Source organism: Sinocyclocheilus grahami, unplaced genomic scaffold, assembly GCF_001515645.1.
Source record: "Sinocyclocheilus grahami isolate Dianchi unplaced genomic scaffold, SAMN03320097.WGS_v1.1 scaffold5920.1, whole genome shotgun sequence".
NCBI lineage: Eukaryota > Metazoa > Chordata > Actinopteri > Cypriniformes > Cyprinidae > Sinocyclocheilus > Sinocyclocheilus grahami.
The window spans coordinates 6,969-8,923 of record NW_015510483.1 but is presented as its reverse complement, the minus strand read 5'-3'; the positions used below and the strand labels follow the sequence as shown (position 1 = coordinate 8,923).

The 1,955-nt window shown below is 41.2% G+C and overlaps 1 protein-coding gene across 1 annotated transcript in view; it reads right to left on the bottom strand.

Moving 5' to 3' along the window:
• Positions 1-678, bottom strand: part of LOC107577395 (MAP7 domain-containing protein 1-like) — a gene marked incomplete at its 3' end in the record, with an annotated part of 3,628 nt that extends 2,950 nt beyond the window's left edge. The window contains exons 1-2 of the mRNA XM_016263478.1: positions 543-678; positions 40-145 (exon numbers count right to left, since the gene is read on the bottom strand). Coding sequence (XP_016118964.1) covers positions 40-145; positions 543-675 — 239 coding nt within the window. The remainder of the gene's footprint in view (positions 1-39; positions 146-542) is intronic.
• Positions 679-1,955: the final 1,277 nt, after the last annotated feature.

Here is a 1,955-nt window from a genome sequence, read left to right as displayed (position 1 = left end):
TTGTTTTACTCTTGCTGTGTAGAACAACAAATTCAGCGCCTGACTGAAGAGTATGTGGCGATGGTGAACTTCACACTCCAGATCACCACAACAATGATATTGAAGGGTGAAGTGTGAAGCATGACGAACGCAGAACCTATCAGAGCTGCAGATTTTGCATGCATATTTTAGTCACTTGGTCTAAGAAAATTAAAGCAGACAAACTTGACATCGGGGGCGTTACATAACCGACATCTATCATGTGATGTGAGACCCTTATATAAACACCTTTTAAACCCCTTTAGCACAGCTAGCATCATCACACACATACATAACCCATTCTTAATACGTCACTATCTGAGCTAACCATAAAGTGTATTGTTAGTTAGTATATACACTCAGATGGGTCTAACAGCTTATGCCACCTAAAAGGATCTCTATAAGTTTGTCTCCAGAATTTTAAGATTCATATGCTCTGTCAAAGTTGTGTGCAGTTTATTTTGAACCCTGAATTGGCAGATGTGGTTAATGAATGTCATATTTATCATCTGCATCTCACCAACCTCTCTGCTTCCTCACAGTGTCGCACATCTTCATCTGTCCCTTCTCCGAGATCGCAGCGAGACCCAGCTCTGCTGTCCTTGCCGTCTTCCTCCACGCCCGTTCCTGCTCTGCCAGGCTGAGATGAGCTGGCATCTTACAGTGAGTGTGTGTGTGTCCGTTTAATACATGTAGAGCATCTGTGTTCCCTGTGCACAATTCTTCCACTCCAGCCAACGGCTTATCAGTGCATCTCTAACAGGGACAGACTGGTTGAGAGAGAGAGAGAGAGAGACGGTGTGAGAAACAGAAATTCTTCCTGAGGGAGATTGTGTGAGCAGCTGATTTGCTACGTCCAGCACACGTGCACGGCAAGCAAACTCAGTAAGCTTCTGTAAGTACAGTGTGCACATGTGCCATGCTCTCACAAAAGAAACCCACCCAGCTGGATGCAGCTGTGGTTATTGGAGGTGTGTTTCCCTTTAACAATCCATAGAGCCCTTTGCATTGCATTGGCCGGTCACATTGACGGCATACAAGCAGCTGCAGCAAGGATGAAATATTCACAACAAAAGAGACCGAGTTTAGATGCATGTGTTTTCTTTTCTAATTGGTTGCCTGGGTGATTGTGATATGCAAAATTGTGGGAGGCATGACACTGCATGCCAGTGTCCAGAAATAGCGACGGACAAAACCCGCTTTCATCCTGTGTATGGATTAGTGACATGTAACATAAAATATACAGCCAATCACAGATCAGATTAAAGGTTCTAGTACCATATCTTGAACATGTTTTTCACATTCCACAATGCTTCTGATTGGCTTGAGGATCTGCTCTCAGACAGAGAGATGACGTTATGTCTTCGCTATCAGTAACAACTGTGGATCCATATTGGTGGCTTTTTATGTAATAGCCCACAAGTATTACATTGCATTAGTCTTCGTTTAGCAAATATTTTCCATCTAAAACAACTTGCAGTACATGTTTAGGGACAATCACCCTGGAGCAATGGGTTGGGTAAACTCATAAATCATCCTTTCAGCACTCAGTTCAGAACCTACAAGCTGTAATTTGTGAACCACTAAGTCACACCACTCATGCATATAGAAGAGACAGAGAATACAGGCTACATTTTCACCCTTTTCCACTCTGTCTACCCCATATAAATGTTTTGTACAAACACCTTTGTTTGGCTAGAAAAGGGCTATTGGAAAGTCCTACCATTATTACATATGAAAAAAATATACAGTTCATTGACCATAAATTGATTGTTTATAGGGTGGGGCATGTTGTCACAATGGGAATCAACTAAAGGCGTTTCCACAAACTATTCAGCAAACATGTTGAAAATATATATCAAGATTTTCTTTTTGGTGTTATTTTAGTATTTATTTACTATAGTATGTGTTTGTTTTTGTTTGTTTGTTTATTTGTT